This window comes from Sebastes fasciatus, chromosome 1 (genome assembly GCF_043250625.1).
Source record: "Sebastes fasciatus isolate fSebFas1 chromosome 1, fSebFas1.pri, whole genome shotgun sequence".
In the NCBI taxonomy this organism is placed as follows: domain Eukaryota; kingdom Metazoa; phylum Chordata; class Actinopteri; order Perciformes; family Sebastidae; genus Sebastes; species Sebastes fasciatus.
In genome coordinates, this window is record NC_133795.1 from 19354436 (window position 1) to 19372051 (window position 17616).

The 17616-nt window shown below is 40.8% G+C and overlaps 1 protein-coding gene across 3 annotated transcripts in view; it reads right to left on the reverse strand.

The window, feature by feature from the left end:
* Window positions 1-10203: 10203 nt before the first annotated feature.
* bsnb (bassoon (presynaptic cytomatrix protein) b) overlaps window positions 10204-17616 on the reverse strand; it is an 85147-nt gene continuing 77734 nt past the window's right edge. For all 3 annotated transcript variants that reach the window (XM_074636355.1, XM_074636363.1, XM_074636350.1), the window contains 6 exons: window positions 17200-17326; window positions 16953-17102; window positions 16687-16742; window positions 15875-15993; window positions 15222-15436; window positions 10204-13506 (listed from right to left, as the gene is read on the reverse strand). In XM_074636355.1, coding sequence (XP_074492456.1) covers window positions 16702-16742; window positions 16953-17102; window positions 17200-17326 — 318 coding nt within the window. In that variant the 3' untranslated portion in view covers window positions 10204-13506; window positions 15222-15436; window positions 15875-15993; window positions 16687-16701. The remainder of the gene's footprint in view (window positions 13507-15221; window positions 15437-15874; window positions 15994-16686; window positions 16743-16952; window positions 17103-17199; window positions 17327-17616) is intronic.

The window sequence follows — 17616 nt, forward strand, 5'->3', positions numbered from 1 at the left end:
CTCCCAATTGACTCTGCTTCTAGGTCTTTCATTAATGTTTTAAATTCATCAAAAATGTTAAATTCATTGACCGCGTCCACTCACATCATTTGAGTTTCCAGCTCTAGTTGTCTCTTTTATGGCTCTTTTTGCCCTCATCATGCACCGAGGTTTACAGGTGTCCGGAATCACTGTGATGTAGTTACAGTACATTTCAGTGGTAGGTGGGCCAAATTCAATATTAGATGTCAAACCTGTGGGTGGAGCCAGGTTATTTTCTGATTCAGAATTTTGACTCCCGGGCAGCCTTTCCTCCCACACTTATCAAGCCATTCAGATTTAACCCTAGACAGTATGTTTTTGGCATCATTGGGCAAAAATGCCATAATAACCTTTCAGCATATTGTAATTCAAGTGTTCTCGGAGATAACTAGACTTCTGCACCTCCTCATGGTGCCGTTTTCAGGGTTTAATTAATCTAGCCCGTGACGGGAGACTTTGGCCAATCACAGGTCATTTCAGAGCGAGAGCGAGCGTTCCTATTGGCTGTGCTCCAGCTGGCGGGCGGTGCTTGGTATTTCCGCAACGTCACAAACTTTCTCATTTTACAGCTAAACAGTACACTACAAGATGTTTTTGGAAATCATTTGAGGAGAGAAATAGGCATTAGAGTAACAGAATATTGGTTCATATTTGATCAGCGCTGCCTAGTTTGACCGTTTGATCGGAGTTTGTGAGTGATTGACAGCTGCTCAGAGACGGCAGGCTCCAGCTCGGCTCTGATTGGTTGTTTTCCTCTGGTCTGTGAAATCATGCAGATGCCATTAGGAGCACCTGAGGACACCAGAGGCACATACCGGTCTCATGCACTACTGTCAGGATATAGTGACCGTTTTATAAAAATATTAAACATTAAATTAAAAATGTTTAATCATATTTGCTCCAATTCTACCCACCGCAGCTGGGATATTACAACAAAGGACGGGACTGCAGTCTGACAATCCTAGCGAAGGCGGAGGTATTTGCCCGCCTGACTGAGGCTTAATTCTGTGAAACAAAGTGATTTCATCTTCATCTGCTGTCTATCCTGTAATTTCTTCCTCCTTCACTCCTCCTGCACATCTGATCCACTTAATTCTTATTGGCTGAGCAGAAGAAACAGAATTACCCCAACACCTCTTGCATGAAAGTGGATCAAGTGTGCAGGGGCAGACGAAATAAAAGCTTGCACCACATGGAGAGACTCGTTTTAGATTTTCAAAATCGATACCACTCTCATGTTAAATACGGAGCTATAGCCAGACGTTTAGCGTAGCTTAGCATAAAGACTAGCCACACTATCCACCTACCAGCACCTCTAAAGCATTTACATGTTATCACATGTTATCCGTACAAGACTCACTGTGATTTTAAGGTTTTATGTGCTGGACTATTTCTTGGCCCTGCGCCGTAACTTCCTGGAGTCTCAGCTGGTTGCCTGGCAACCTCACTGTGTCCACAAGACTCCAGCTGGTAGTTTCATATTTACAGTACAGACACGAGAGTGGTATTAACCTTCTCATCTAACTCTCAGCAAGAAAGCGCATAAGCGTATTTCCCAAAAATGTCAAACTATTCTGGTTTGAAGAGGAAGCAATAGAGAACTGGCAGGTAGTCTGTGGTTTTAAATCCAACAGTTGGACGAATGACACAACCAGTAAGCAGCCGTGACGTACTCTGGTATCTATTATAAAACAATGAACCGGCTCCTCTCCAGTTTTCAGACTGCCAACATTATAAATCAGATTTGCCTGAGGGTAACTGCAGATCAGTGAGTAGCTCTGACAGAGGAGCTGAATCTATTTGAACTCGTGACATCATACGCTGACTTCACCATGAGGTAAGAACGTCCTTCAGAAGTGTTCGAATAGACAGACCCGCAGGCTTTTCCAAAACTAAAACAATGCCTCCCCCTGGCTCCTGCCCTCCTTCTGCTCTCGCCTGCCTTCAGGCCTCCAGGAATTACAGGGACTTTCTCCCATTTTGCATTGTAAACCCTGACGCTAAGTGTGCTTGACAGGGCCCAAAGGAGAGGCATCAGCATTTCTGTGTCCCGAACACAAACACACAAACATACAGAATCTCTCAGTCTGCTTCTTTCTTTCCCTCTCATGCACACATACAAGGTTATATGAACAGGAAAGTGGGGGCGGGGAGTGAAGAAGCCCTTTTCTGCTCCAGTTTATTGAATACTACTACTGACATTTCCATTATGAGATCCCAGTAACAGGCAGAATGTGAGTGGTGGTTGGTAAGGTTTGCTTGTCCCTTGCAGGGCGTTGGAGGCCATGTCGAGGCTTGGCATCTTTTTCCTCTCACAATTTGACCTGCAATATGTTCCTGCGTGCCGGAGCAGCCATGTGGTCAACACTGAGGTGCTGCCAGAAAATGTCCATTTTCTGTTTCTGCCAATTTGTTTCCATTTTTAAAAACATCAACGTCTCAATAAATACAAATTACAGTTTAGGTGAGTGGAAGGCCCATGCTCCCCAAGAAACAATCAATTATCCATTAAAGCAGCAGTGGGCAGAAATGGAGCAAATATGATTTAAAAAAGTTATTTTTTGTAAAACAGTCACTCTATCCTGACAGTAGTGCATGAGACAGGTAATCTGAAAAAATCATGTTCCTCTGTGTCCTCCATCTGCAAGATTTCACAGACCGGAGGAAAACAACCAATCAGAGCTGAGCTGGAGTCTGCCGTCTCTGAGCAGCTGTCAATCACTCGCGAAATCCGATCGAAGGGTCAAACTAAGTAGCGCTGATCAAATATGAATCAATATTCTGTTACTGTAATGACTATTTCTCGCCTCAAATGTTTTCAGAATCATCCTGTAGTGCACTGTTTAGCTGTAAAATGAGAAAGTTTGTGAACCAGCAGCCATGTTGAGATCTGCTGAGGAAATACCAAGCACCGCCCACCAGCCGGACCACAGCCAATAGGAACGCTCTCTCAATGAAATGACCTGTGATTGGTCAATGTATCCCGTCACGGGCTTGATGTTTTAAAGCCTGAAAACAGAGCCATGAGGAGGTGTAGAAGTCTAATTATCTCTGAGAACACTTGAATTACAATATGCTGAAAGGTTATTATGGAACTTTGGCCCAATGATGCAAAAAAAAAATTGTTGCCTACTGAAGCTTTAAGGTTTAAAGTTCTGCATAATTGAGGGCATGGCTTTGAGTGACAGGTGGGTGCTGTCTCAGTTTGCTAGCTGCTAGCTGTCCGCTCTGCTGAGGCCCGCCTCATCTCCACCGACGATCCACCTCTCTGCCAATTTTTGGATTAGCATCTTGGCAATGATGATGGCGACGGCCGGAGCCACTCACTTTGAGCCTCAACGGCTCTTCAGAAACCTATGGGTGACGTCACGGAGATTACATCCATATTTTATACAGTCTATGCATTTCACTCAAAACAACAAATGTCAACCTCATTGTGGCGCGAGAGGGAAAGTCTGGTCCCTCGACTGGGGACCATGAATGTTTCTGCAAAATCTTGTGCCAGTCCATCAAGTAGATGCTGAGATTTGTAACAGGATAAGTGAAACATTAATCCTAACTTGGTGTCATCCTCTGGGTTCCATGAATGTACAAAACTTCTCAACATTAAAGTACCAGGAAGTTTGAGTGTTAGATCGCCTTGATATACCCCTATCCAGACCTCTAAATATCAAAACAAATCAATCAATCAAATTTTCAAGTTTGGGGGTATTCGAGTGTTCAGTGTTGGACACATTTCATGCCACAAGAGTGTATAGGCAATGCTAGCAGGATGTTGACTGGAAGTAAGGCAAAGTATTCTTCATTATCCTCCCAAAATATTAAGTTGTAGGCTAAACTGATAACTTATGAAATCAGGAAGTGTTTACTTTACTTATTGTGATAATTATGTTGATACTACATGCATTAAAACCTATCTTTACAGGAAGGCCTTTTTATAGCAATCCCTTGTTTTAAATTTAATTATTGTTGACTTTTTGTACAAAAGTCTTATGTTCAACATTTTATTTTGGCCTATGTTTTTATGTTTTTATTCTGTATTGTTTTTATCTTGATGTTTGCACTATTTTAACTTATGCAAAGCACTTTGTAACTATGTTTGGAAAGGTGCTATACAAATAAAGTTTATTATCATTATGTTTTTACAGTAAATAAAAAAAGATCTTTCAACTCTCTTTTCTTTAAAAGAAACTCAAATTTAGCTATCTTTGATTCGTTATTTCTAAGGTTTTTATTCTTGTGTTTGTATGGACCCCAGGAATATTAGTTGGTTGCTATGGTTACCAACTAATGGGGATCCTTAATAAAATCATAAAAATCAAACTCTGTGGCAATAACAATAATTCACCTTTAGACAATAAAGTATTAAAATCAATATTCAAAACGATTAGTAGCACCAACAGGCACTAAAAGAAGTCTAACTATCAACCAAACTACAGCAGTGAATCTCACCAAAGTGATTATCTGTCTGAGTTGACCTGTTCTTCTCGTCTGTATGCCATGTCAATCTGGCTAGTTAGGTGTTTGCTCCCAATTTCACCGTGTTGCTTTCTAGCGGTGACCCCAGTTACTAGCCAACTTCTTTAAAACAAATAGGCCACTAATTTCTGCCAACTACGAGCAAACGACAACAGTAGCCTAGCCTAGCCTAGCCTACTAGCCTGCTTGGCAAACAGCCAATTAAATTACAGCGTGACAACAGGTGAGGCTTTGAGCATGTGCAGTGTTGTTTTCCCACACTCGGTGCATTTGACGTTGCGAGCCACCTCTCTTAAAGCTGAAGTATAGGCCAGATTGGAGCAAATATTAAAAAAAGTTATTTTTATAAAACGGTCGCTATATCGTTACAGTAGAACATGAAACAGGTAGCCTGAAAAAAATCATGTGCCGCTGTGTCCTCCGGTGCTCCTAAAGGCATCTGCAAGATTTCACTTACCGGAGGAAAACAAGCAGTAAGAGCTGATCTGAGGTCTGCTGTCCAGCTGATGTCTATGAGAGCCGGCTGTGAATCACTCGCGAACTCCGACCAAACGGTCAAACTAGGCAGCGCTAATCAAATATGAATCAATATTATGTTACATTAATGTCTATTTCTCGCCTCAAATGTTTTCAGAATCATCTTGTAGTGCACGGTTGCGCTGTAAAATGAGAAAGTTTGTGATGTTGCCGCAATTGTGAAATCTGGTGAAGGAACGCCAAGTTCCGGTCACATGACCAGAGCACGGCCGACTATCTTTTTTTGAGGTGAGACAGCAAAGCAAACCCTTTAAAAAGCATTAAGAACTGGAAAAGGATTGTTTCATTATTAAAGTGTTGTGTATTGATTAGGCAGTCTGTAGGACTGGCAAGCAAGCAGATTAAGAGAGTGACAGGCGGACGGGGAAAACCTGAGCAGCCAGTTCTCCCATCAGATTAATTCTAAGAAATAGACTCAATTACGTTAATGTGTGAGCACACTTTGGCTGCAGCAATGACAAATAATTAATAATTTATCTGCAGAGTGAGTCACTCTCTGCTTCCACAGATCACACTTCCCATCACTTGAGGTTGAGTCACAAATTGTTCCTCTGAGGTCACTGCTGATGGGAATAACAGGTTAATCCTCAGAGGCTCTGGCTCCCATCATGGCTTTCGGGAAATGGATGAATGCAAGCATCCCTAATAATTATAGTTTAATGACTTACATGCATGCCCTTACTAGGTCATGTGACCTAACGGAGGACAATAATGACAAACCATTAATCAACCTGCTGTATACAAGCATCCGCCTGCTCTGTGTTGGGAGATGAGACAGAGCTGGCTCAGACCACTGCTGCGAAAGACAAAACAGAAACAGAAAAATGTCTATCAGGCTAATATAGAGTAACTGACCTCCAACAGTGTATGAGGAGGGTCGCTCAGCAGTTTTATATATATATATCATTGTGATGTTAAATACGCTCCATTAGAGCGACCTGAAGGGAAAAAGGTTGGACACCAGCGATGTAGAGTTGGCTGCTGGACCCAGCCATAAATCCTTGTTAGAGCGAAGATTGAGCACTTATGGCTTCACAACACTCTCATTGATGGGTCCTATCAGGTAATAGAGAAATTTTAGTGGTGTTTTAACCTTAGCGGACCTATGTCATATGATCATCTTTATAAAAAAATATATCTTGTATGACGTCCACACTCGCTTCCTTTGAAAACTGCTAACAGAAGCCTTTTGGTGACGCTTTCCATTTTGTTTCTCACAGTTCAACCTCACATAAAAAAAAAAAAAGAATCTTGATTTTTTGAATACCAACAAATATGTCTTCCTCTCCAAGATTCTGCTCATATCTCAGGCTTTGGAGATTTGTCAAGCTTGCATGACTCAAATCAGATCATAGTGCTGCGACTGACCTCATTAAAGAAACCGTTGACAGGTTACAAAAACTTTACCAGATGGAGACTTTCTCTTCTTTTCTCTGTATAGGCTCCCATGTTTGTTTTTTAGCCTATGTTAAAAACTAGGAGTATTTTTCGCTGATGACTGTATGTTGTTTCTGTGTTATTTTTTCATGATATTTCGTAATATTTTGTAGTATTATGGTGATCATGTGATAGCCTCCCATTGGTTGATGATACCATATACAGTAGGTGAGGCCACATCCGCTTTGTCTGTTTGTTTTAAGCCCTGACGAAGACCTACAGTGGTCGAAACATGTTGGCTTTTTTAATGATTTAGTCACTACAATAAAGGCTATTTTAATATATTTCCTTCCTCATTGCCACTTGTTTTAGTATTTTGGATTGCCCTCCTGTCTATTCTGATTTTTTCCCCTGTTTTCCAAGAGCGCCGACACGTTTTACCTTATGGTTGAATACACAGAGCAACCAGTAATCTCTCTTTCCAAATAGAGACATTTTAGTGGTGTTTTAACCTTTGTAGACCTACAGTATGTCGTGATCATCAAAAAATATATCTTGTATGAAGTCCATATACTTGCTTCCTTTGAAAATTGCTAGCAGAAGCCTTTGGTGCAATTGGTTACGGCATGGTAGAGCGGGGGTCAATCTCGCTCTCTCAAAACTGACACTTTCCATTTTGTTTCTCGCAGTTCAACCTCACAAGTTGAAAATGAAGAGTCTAGGTCTATTAAATCCCAACAAATACGTCTTCCTCTCTGAGATTCTGCTCATATTTTAGACTTTGGAGATCTGTCAAGCTTTCATGAATCAAATCAGATCATAGTGCAGCGACTGACCTCATTAGAAAAAACAGTGACCTTCTTTTAGCTGCAGAATTGGGTGAAAGTTCAGTTTGAATCTTTTCACATGTGTTTAGTCTTTGAATATGTAGACCATGCAGTTATAATTGACCACTTCAAATTCAGGATTAGCATCAAGGACGTTGCACTTGAATTCAGTGCTTGAATACTTGGTTAGGTCATATTATTGAGAGGTATTTTCTCACTTTGCTATTGACTTGAAACCAAATGACTTAAACAGCCTGAATGCATAATCATAATAATATTTGCCAGAGCCTAACTCAACACTTTGACTTGTTTCATAATGAATTTAAGAGTCTGCCAACCAACGTGACTCCTTCCAACTGTAACTACACAGTATCACTCAGAAATGTGACAGTGTACATTCAAGAGTTACTTTTTCTTCAGAAAGTAAATGTTTAATTTTCAGAAGGCATGTTTTTTTTCATAGGTGGGTTAAATGTAAAACTTATTTGGTCTGCCCTGCCTCCAGTTCTGTAGCTAACCAGATGAGGGCAGCCAAGACCTGCAGATGTGACTATTATGTAATGCTTTACTCTCTGAGGGAAAGGGGAGCTGCAGAATGGGTTTGTGGTTTCATAGTAACCTGATGGCCCATTCAACTTTGTTACAGCAGAGTAGCGCCCCGCTCTGAGCAACACGTTCAAACACAATACAGGAACATGACAACCTGCGGGGTGCTGGTAAGTTGATACCAGAGAGAATTGCACTGCAGCGTCAAGCGTGAATGTAAGTTCTCTTCATATTAGAAGTGGTAAATGAATGTGTCCTTATTCAAAGAAACAATATATGGACCACGTTGACATGAGGGATATACAGATCTATGATGAAGCAACTACTAACAAAAAACACATGGCACATAGTAGATCAGCCCATTCCTCAGGTCCAGACTTAATAAATTGCCTAAAAGACATACGGCACACATCTTAGATGGGTCAAAAGAGGAGTGATTACTGAAATCAAGCAACTCTGAATACAGCGATATCGCCTTGAAATTTAATTTAAACACCTCAATTTATGTGACATATGATCAGCCCTCATGTGACCTCAACAATCCTCACGTCAAGGTGTGAACGTCCCACAAGTAAACGTCTCAGTAAGCTTCAGTATGCTTTATGGGACATAAGATTTGTCATCTGCCCACATCTGACGGCAAAAGTGTGTACTGTATACCAATGTTCTCAACCAGGGGTACGGGGACCCCCAGGGGTCTTTGGGGGATTTCCAGGGGATCCCCAGAAAAATAGGGAAGTTTATTTTCACTATTGAAGTGAGTAAAGATGTATACAAGTGACTATTCTGATCATAGGTTTCACTTTCGCAACAGTTAATTACCTATAGCTACAGAATTCTGGTCTTAATCATATCTATCAACCAAAATATTTTTAGAAGGACGTCCCTGACGCCAAATCTTATGAAATGAGGTTTCTGTGACCTGATGTCTACCAATTTAGGGGTCCTTGACCTGAAAAAGGTTGAGAACCACTGCTGCACCTGTTCTCAAACGGCTACACTTGAATGCGTGGTGCCTTAAAGAGGGGTGAGCCACGATGAATTGTATAAATGGGGATAGTGACAGTGACGCACGCTTTCAAACAGTCTCCCCTTAAAGGGGAACTCCACTGATTTAACTCATTTAAGTCTGTTTTTCAGGTCTTGGAGAGTACTACTGCAAGTGGAAAAAAAAAAGTTGTGTAAATTAGCCTTCTGTGGCTCCAGAGGGAGCTGCATGAAATCTAATAAATTACCTCAAGTGATGTCACTTGAGTCGGCGTCAGTTGGTTCTGAAGAGTTTGAAAATGAAATAAGTCTGGAGATGTGGAGTTAGAAAGAAGTCACGTACCAGACCTCTAGTTCTGCTTGACGGTAGTGGCTCGATACTCATACTACCATACAAGTAGGAGTATGCCAGAAAAAAGATTTAGTATGTCATATGCAGTATACCAGGATGTCCTACTGCATCCAGTCACATTTTGCAGTATGCAAGCCAGCATGCTTTTCTGGCTATTCTGACCCACAATCCCTTGCACTGCAGATATATGAGCCAGAGGGTCAAAGTTCAAGGCACAATGTTATGTAAAGTAGTACTGTATGTCCCAATTGTCTGCATATTGCTTGCAACAGTACGTACTTTGTAAGGGCAGCTGCAGTATGTACTAAAAGTAAAAGGTACGTGAGTTGGAACCTCCATCTCTGGTTCTGCTGCATCAATTTTTAATATATTTTTTTAAACTGTGGAGTCAGTGAAGTGGTTGTGAAGAATGAAAAAAGAGAGTTCAAACCCTCTGTACTTTCACGACTCCACACACCCGGCCAATTGCTTCTCAATTGAGTGATTTTTTCGAAAGTTACAAAAATTGTGTGACACAGCCCCCCCGCCCTGAATCAGTCGTTAGAAAAGGGGGTTTCAGATGCTGTTAGAAGAGTCCAGTTGTCACTGACGTACCACTTCGTAATATAAGTACCTGCATAAAAACCTAAATAGACTCTCCTCCTCAGCAGTTCCAGCTGTATTTGCAAGTGGCATTAAAGCTGAATCGACAAAGATTGAATCGACAAAATAATCGGCAGCCTAATCAATAATGAAAATCTGATCTCACTGTACTGTATCTATAAGGGTAGCAAGATGCAGACTCAGTCACACATGCTCACACCTCCTTCTTTCTCTTATACATTGGCAACCACTTCTCCTCTCGCTGCTTTCTGCTTCTCCCTCCCACCCACACTGGGATAAGTTATCACTTCTCCAGCGAGTAAAGCCCGGTCTTATCTCAACAGTCTCGTTGCCTTCGAGGTCTTACTCTTGAGCTCTCCTCTGTCTGCAGCAGAGCTACTACACAACTTACCAAGTGTCTCTATCAGCACTGCAGGGAAATAGGTCACACACACACACACACACACACAGACTGAAGACAATAAACACAATATATTCCTTTTCTTTTTATTCTTCTCTCTGTTTGGAAATTGCAGGGTCAATATTTTCATTAATCACATTACTTGACATGATGCACCAAAATTTACTCTATCTGTTTACAGGAATACACTGAATAGAACACAAGGTTTCACAATGGATACACGACTGACGTTTTGCCCATTGCACTTACAACAGTGAATGACATTTTCCAGATTTTTTTGTTTCATTTTTTTTTTGCTTTCCCTTTACCCTCATCACCTTGCAAGATCATATCCATCAAATCAGAGACCTCCTGATAGTCTGACAAAGGCATTCTTCTCTGAGAGGAGGTTCTTTCTTCTTGTTTTACAAACACGATATGTATAGAAACTATACACAGACTGGATATGTTTCTGAATACGAGTTTTGTTCCACTGTTGTAAACAGTCAATACAAGTCAGCCACATACACTATGCTTATGCAATAATAATAATAATAATCATCATCATTAGTTTTCACCATCATCCTCATTACTGTGGTAACAAATATTCTTTTTATACACAAAAGTTGGCAGCAAATACGGCATGGGGATGCACATGACAGCCGTACTCAAAACTCAAAAGCTGTACAGAAGAACAAATTCGTATTTACAGTAAGAATGTGTGTCTGTCTGCCTTTTCTGTCAAACGGACAGCTGCACTGAAGGCTGTTTTTGTTTCGTGCATCTCGACCATCTCCACCTCGCTTTGATATAGATCTTACACTGTTCAGTTGGAGGCACTGTTACGCAACCTCCACATTTCTGCGTTTCACCGAGCAGCAAGTGCTGCCAGTCAGGCTTGTGCTTTCAAAATGACATGCCCTGATTTGTGAATGACTGGCTGAACATTTTCACTCATCAATATTCTTTACGTTGGCCTGTGAAAGTCAAGGTTCGTTAGGCAAACCTTGGTGAAATCATGCCTTACCCTTTTTTTTTTTTAAAGTCAGGTACAGCTCCCAAGAGTATAATTTCTAATCATGCACCTTTCCAAATGTCTTGGCTGCTGAGTGAACAATGAAATATCAGATAGAAGCATTCCATTCACCCCACAGGTTATACTGACACCCAATATGTACATCGACAAGTATTAATGAGAAGTGCTGACCATCTGTATCACAGGTTTATAGCAGCACGGACAGTCACTGCAAGCCAAACACTGAGGAGCCCAGGTCAGCCAAAAACGCACAAAAACTGAATGAGGGCTTACAAACAGCCAGACAAAGCCAAGCAAACCCATGCTTCAAAAGCAACATGATGGTGGGACATTCAAAACCGACAGTCTACACAGTTTACCCTTTGGCAACGAGTCCCCCGTGTGGGGAGTGAGGGGTCAAAACATGCCACGAAAATAAAAACAATTCTAGTTTCAATATTCAATATTCAAAGTCATACAGACAAGTTGCTAAGTAAAAACATTTTCATGACCTTTTTTTCCTTTTTTTTTTTACTATCTTAGTTCATAATGTTGTTGTTTTTCTTGTGAATACAGTGATGATAATAAACTGTTTTAGGCAGAATCACTTCCAGGTTCAAAATGAGTCATTGCATAGAACATTTGAATTGATAATTGCTTTCGTCCTCTCCTGTATCTGTATGCATGTGTGTGTGTGTATGTGTGTGTGTGTTTGCACAAATAGAGGCAGCGGGCCCAGCTTGTTAGTGAGATCATCTTATTGGTGAATTGGTAACCTCATTAATCAGCAGGAGGTCAACATGTCTATTCGGTGGAGAACACAATTAACCTCGGCTCTGAAGTGTAGCTGGGGTGCAAAGTGCGTGTAAAGTATATGTGTGCATATATGTTTTGCAAGAGATAGAGAGAGAGAGAGTGTGTCTGTGTGAGTGTGTTCGTACCCGTCTGCATGCTCTTATGCATCTGCACATAACATGCACGTCTGGACACGGTACTGTGGTTGTAAACCCTCTGACAAATTGTATTACGGCTATTTATCGACAGAAGTGTTTTGATATTTCCCATCACTAATTGAAACAACATTAATACGATTGTGCTATATACCATTTTCTGCATGCTATTGCTTTTAAAAAATCAACAAGCAAATTATTCGATGCAAGAAAACAGATTCAAACAAATAAAAAGTGAAAAATATAAAGTTTTTTTTACCAAAGAAAAAAAACACAGAACAACAACAAAAAACAGATTCCATAAATACACAAATGACAAAATTTACATAATTAGATCTCTGATTTGTTTTATGTACATACAATAGTATACAGTCGTGTAAAAAGAAAACGCATGATGACATGGACATTTTTAAAACATAATGAGGTATACAAGTAAAAACATGTACTGAATAAGGCTCTTCCATTCAGTGAGGCAAAAAATGAAAAGAAACTAAAAGATGAGACAAATCAATAAAAAGGATAGAGTCCCCTCTGGGGCTTTATCCTCTTTATAGTCGGCCCTAGAGCGTTACAGTCGGCTCTGGGGCCGACTATAACGATGGCTTTGCGATGGCTAATTAAGAGCCGTGGCCACTCTTTCATTTGGTCCTCTCATCTGTGTGAATCTCACACTTGTGGGCACACCGGTAGTACTTCCCTTCCCTAAAAACCTACAGCTGATGACTAGTGGCATCTCATAGGTGGTGAAAAAGTTTCGATATGGGCTTCTTCTTTTTTTTTTTTTTCAGTTTTTAAAATATTTGTGCGTGCATTCTCATGTCCACATTTACACAATGCATTCTGTAGACATCAAAAGAAAAAGAGGAGAAATAAAAACACATTCAAATAAAGGGTCAAATCCCCTATACTGGAATGTACTGTAGAGATCAGAGAAACCAAGCAGTCAAAGGTTGTAGTGGAGACATCAGGTTGGTTGTCATTGCCGTGATACACGTCGTCTACTCCAGGTATGTGGTGTCATTGTGTTTTGCTAAGATCGGTATCTTTGATACGAGGAAAACCTATGAAAATCTTCTTCTTTTTTCACTGTGTTTTGCATGAAAAGGCTGTGAAGACATCAATGTAGAATCAAATATCCTTGCCAGATGTGCACTCCTCAGACATGAGTGGTGTTCCGTTACAATTCCTATAGAGGGCGTTGTGAGGCTTCCTTTATTGAGCTGTTTGAAAGACGAGACATGCACGGCTAATTTCTCCCATGATACCCAGGTGCTTCAGTTAGCGAGCCTTTACTGTCAAACAGACCTCAGGAGACTTCCTCTAGGAAGAAGAGGAGGAGGAGGAGGAGGAGGAGGGGAAGCTTGGCCTCCAGTGCCCCTTCCCCCTCTCTCCTCCGCTTCTCCACATCCTCATTATTGACCGTTGTTGTCCTCCTGAAATAGAGACAACAAAGATGTGATAATTAATTACGCAATATGAAATTCTCCAGATCAGATGCCCGCACAAAATAAAAGGAAAGGATGAAAAGCAATATAAAGCAATATAAATACAAGAAATAAAAATAAACAAACAATTTAATTTACAAATATATATAATTTATATTATATTATATAATAAAGTATTTAATCGTGATTAACCGCATGATTGTCCATGATTAATCGCGACTAATCGCAAATTAATCACGCATATTTTATCTGTTCAAAATGTACCTTAAAGGGAGATTTGTCAAGTATTTAATATATTTATTATTGGAAATCATTTAACAACACAAAACAATGACAAATATTGTCCAGAAACCCTCACAGGTACTGCATTTAGCATAAAAAATACGCTCAAATCATAACACGGCAAACTGCAGCCCAACAGGCAACAACAGCTGTCAGTGTGTCAGTATGCTGACTTGACTATGACTTGCCCCAAAACTGCATGTGATTATCATAAAGTGGGCATGTCTGTAAAGGAGAGACTCGTGGGTACCCATAGAACCCATTTTCATTCACATATCTTGAGATCAGAGGTCAAGGGACCCCTTTGAAAATGGCCATGACAGTTTTTCCACGCCAAAGTTTTGTGTATGTTTGGAGCGTTATTCAGCCTCCTTCCTGACAACCTAGTATGTCATGGTTGGTACCATAGATTCCTTAGGTGTTATAGTTTCATATGATACCAGTATATTCACTCTAGCTTTAAAACTGAGTCCACTGCAACCTCTGAAAGATCAATTGCGTTAATGCGTTAAAGACGTTAGTGGCCTTAAAACGAATTTGCGTTAACACATTATTGCGTTAACTTTGACAATCCTAATTTTAAAATGATCTGGGCCTCTAAAAATTGCATGTTTTGCAACGGCCATTACACAGCACACTTACATAGACCGAAACCTTCTGCAATGTTTATGTTACAGCTCTGCCAGCCTACTCTCCTTTACTTCCTGTGACACTCCAGCCAATCACAGCCCTGCTGATATCGGCAGTAATCCACAGGGCTGAGCAGGCTGGCCTGCTGCTCAGAGAAGTACTGAGTCGGGTTTATCTCCACATTCCCCCCCTGAATCCTGAGACACAGAGATGACTTGATACGGCTGCTGATATTAATCCAAGTGTCAAACACAGACAGCGTAACAGCTGAATGATGGACCTTCACCTTCATCCTGTGCGAGTCCCAGCGAGTGTTTTGACAGACGCTAAATAAAGTGCATTGAAAAGTGCTTTATTTGTGCTCCTCTGTAGTTGTGCTCCATTGAGCAGAACTAGTTTGTTAGCTCGTTCTACCATGTAATGAGTGATGCTCACCATGAGTCATGCTTCTGTGTCTGCATGTGCTCCTGTCCCTGTGTGTCTTTGCATGTGTGACATTAAAGCAAAGCCACAGTTAGCCTTCTCAGGCTAATTATAGCTCAGTGTGCTTGGCCCAGATTATTGGGCGTGTGTGGAGTCAGAAGGTAAACCGTACTAGTGCTGACCTCCCTTGGTCTTGGCCTCTCACCTCTGCACATCAAGCGGACTGTGACTTTAACAACCTGACCTGACACGGCAGTGAAAACGCTGACGCAAACAAAAGCAAAACCAACAACAAAGCTAACTCCAGCAACACAAACGCACGTACATGAGCACACACAGATTTATGTAAATGGCTTTTAGTTACTTACCATTGGTCCAATGAGGCATCAGACGTCTCCACAATCATCATTCTGGGACTGTAGTTGTTGTGACAAGGCATCCACTTACTTTCAGGCCTCTTCAGCCTCCTGCTCATGTCTTGTAACACCGTGCTGACGAAGCGATCGCCCTTATTTAATTCACCTCAGTCGTGTGCCCATATCTGGGGAATTCAGTGCTGACAAGGCATCCTTTGATTCCAGCTCTGTTCAGTAATTTGGGGGAAGGGGAAAGGTACAGCGGATCAGTCAGAATATACAATCGCAGAATTTAATCAGTCATCACTTCGCTTGAGTCTTCTCATCATGCAGATACGAACTATGATAATGTATGTAAATATCCAGCTGATAAAACACTTAATCGATTAATCAAAGTGTGACAGCATTCACAGTTTGGTGTCTCTAAATGAAACTAAAACCAATGATATCACCAGCGATCATCAGTTTACAGTTCCCGCATTACTGCTTTTGTTTTACACAAAGGAAGTGTCACAAAACACATTATTATACCTTTAAAAAATGTTACGACAACATTGTTTTCACTTGCTTAGTGGAGCAGGTGACACAATATTTATCATTAAGACATGTCCATAAAATAGTATCCGTTTCTCAAATGGATAAAGACGAGTTAATGAGACACTCACTGATGCATTCAGGATCTCTCTTCCTCTGTTTCCTCTGTAATGTGAAATTTATTTAATGCAGTTTCATAGGTTTTTCAAGCACAAAGCTACCAATCCATCTTCTCTCATCTCTGCATACCCTGAAAGAAAAGCACAGTTGATTCAAAATAAAACAAGTGAAACAACAAACATATACATTATCATTTCCCAAACATCTATAATGTACTACGAGGAAGCTTATCTCTGTTGATAAGTAGGCTGCCAACCGTTGCCTCCCATCATATAATCAACCGATGCTTCTAAATTTAAAGGAACAGTGTGTAACAGTTTGGGAGATCTATTGGCAAAAATGGAATATAATATTCATAACTATGTTTTCATCAGTGTATAATCACCTGAAACTAAGAATTGTTGTGTTTTCCTTAGCTTAGAATGAGCCCTTCATATCTACTTAGAGAGTGGGTCCTCTTCACGGAGTCCGCCGTGTTGCACAGAACGGACAAACCAAACACTGGCTCCAGAGAGAGCCTTTTGCGTTTTTACGTTACCTGAAGGCCACCGTAGTTCTCTACACGCTTGTGAACTGCGGTAACGTGAGATGCAGAGCGCAAAACCGTGGTACAACCAGCCGCCATTCGTTGCTCCAAAAGTAACGTTGTTATGGTAAGGATGGCCTATGAGCGAAGTGAACGGTGAACGGAGGAGTACTCAGTTGGTTGAAATCTGCAACCTCACCGCTAGATGCCGCCAAATCCTACACACTGTCCCTTTAAAGTTTGAAAAACTAAAACATATTGAGTTGTTAATGCCTGTAACTTTCATAAAAAACTTACCCTCCTTTCTTTAGTTCACCAAAATGAAGTGAACTTCTTCCCAAGGCCAGACAAAGCTGTGAGAATGACAAAGAAAAGGATATCAGAAAACAACCTAAGCTAAACAGTAATAAATCCATTCAAGGAATTCCAGTATCTTGATTTTTGCTGAATTAATAGTCTCTTATTTTAAAACAAAAGTTAGAACACAGTGGATTTAACGTTTTCTAGACCCGAAGAAAAGCTGTATTTCAGTTAGTTAAACATTTATTTATTCATGACTGTACCATCTCCCAGTTTTCCCGCCTGCTCTGCTGCCCCTCCTTGCAGCATTTTCGTGAGAACGTTGTCCCCTTCAGCAGGTGCTTGTCCTGGTGGGGCGGCGCTGCCTATACCTACGGGTTTGCTACCGATCCCAACAGGGGCGGCCTTGGCGCCTGCAAACAACAAACAAAACAACCGTCACATATGTCGCTGTTTGCCCGTGGTCATTGTGCGGTTTATGTTTATGTTAATGGTGGAACAGAGACTTACCAATGCCTGTAAGAGGAGGTGTAGCTATTTTGGTAGGCTGAGGTGCTGCTGCTGCTGCTGGGACTCCTGCTGTAGGTTTCATTGCTGTCGCTGCTGCTGCTGCTGCAGGTGGAGCATCCATTTTTGCCTGTCGAACATAACAAAGACAAATATTGAGTGAAGGGCAAAATTGAAATGCTGTTATATATTTTTCTAGACTATATTTTAAATGTAATCTCATTTGAAATATAACCTCCTATAGGTAAAGTTATAGTATAGTTAATCAAAAAATATGATATGCTTTTGTTTTTTATCTCAGTGTAATTCTTAATTTTTCCCTCCCCATTTCTGTCCGTGTATAGTTTACATAATGCTCACTATCCACTGAGTGTCTGTTTTGAGTGAGTCAGACTGTTCTCACACTCTATAATCCAGCAT